At 56.8% G+C, this 331-nt stretch overlaps 1 protein-coding gene across 1 annotated transcript in view; it reads right to left on the bottom strand.

Moving 5' to 3' along the window:
- Positions 1-60, bottom strand: part of DNAJC19 (DnaJ (Hsp40) homolog, subfamily C, member 19) — a 3,472-nt gene extending 3,412 nt beyond the window's left edge. The window contains exon 1 of the mRNA XM_009694597.1: positions 18-60. Coding sequence (XP_009692899.1) covers positions 18-60 — 43 coding nt within the window. The remainder of the gene's footprint in view (positions 1-17) is intronic.
- Between the last annotated feature and the right edge of the window lie 271 nt (positions 61-331).

The raw sequence follows: 331 nt of genomic DNA, 5'->3' as shown, positions 1-331 counted from the left end.
TCCCCCCTTCTCAAAACCGTCAAATCCGCCTGCCGCGATGGTCAGGCCAACTGCCACCATTGTACTGGCCTACAAAGGGAAGACATAAAGTATTTGTTTACCAAAGGAAAAGAAAAAAAGCCCACCCGGCAATCTCTACAGCGGGTCGGACTAGTATATACGTTGAAAAGAGCATGACTAGGGAAAAAGCGGTCATAATACCATTTACTTCGGCGACGCTGCTCTCAGTGACCGCAGGGGCACAGCGAAAGCAGCGCGGCTGCTGCTGGCAACGGAGCGGGGTCAGGCGCGCCCAGGAGAGACGGGGACCCGCAGCTGCGCGGGGCGAGGG

The sequence above is a fragment of the Cariama cristata genome, unplaced genomic scaffold (assembly GCF_000690535.1).
Source record: "Cariama cristata isolate BGI_N322 unplaced genomic scaffold, ASM69053v1 scaffold9562, whole genome shotgun sequence".
Lineage (NCBI taxonomy): Eukaryota > Metazoa > Chordata > Aves > Cariamiformes > Cariamidae > Cariama > Cariama cristata.
The sequence above is the reverse complement of the archived record's forward strand: the minus strand, read 5'-3'. Positions and strand labels throughout refer to the sequence as shown.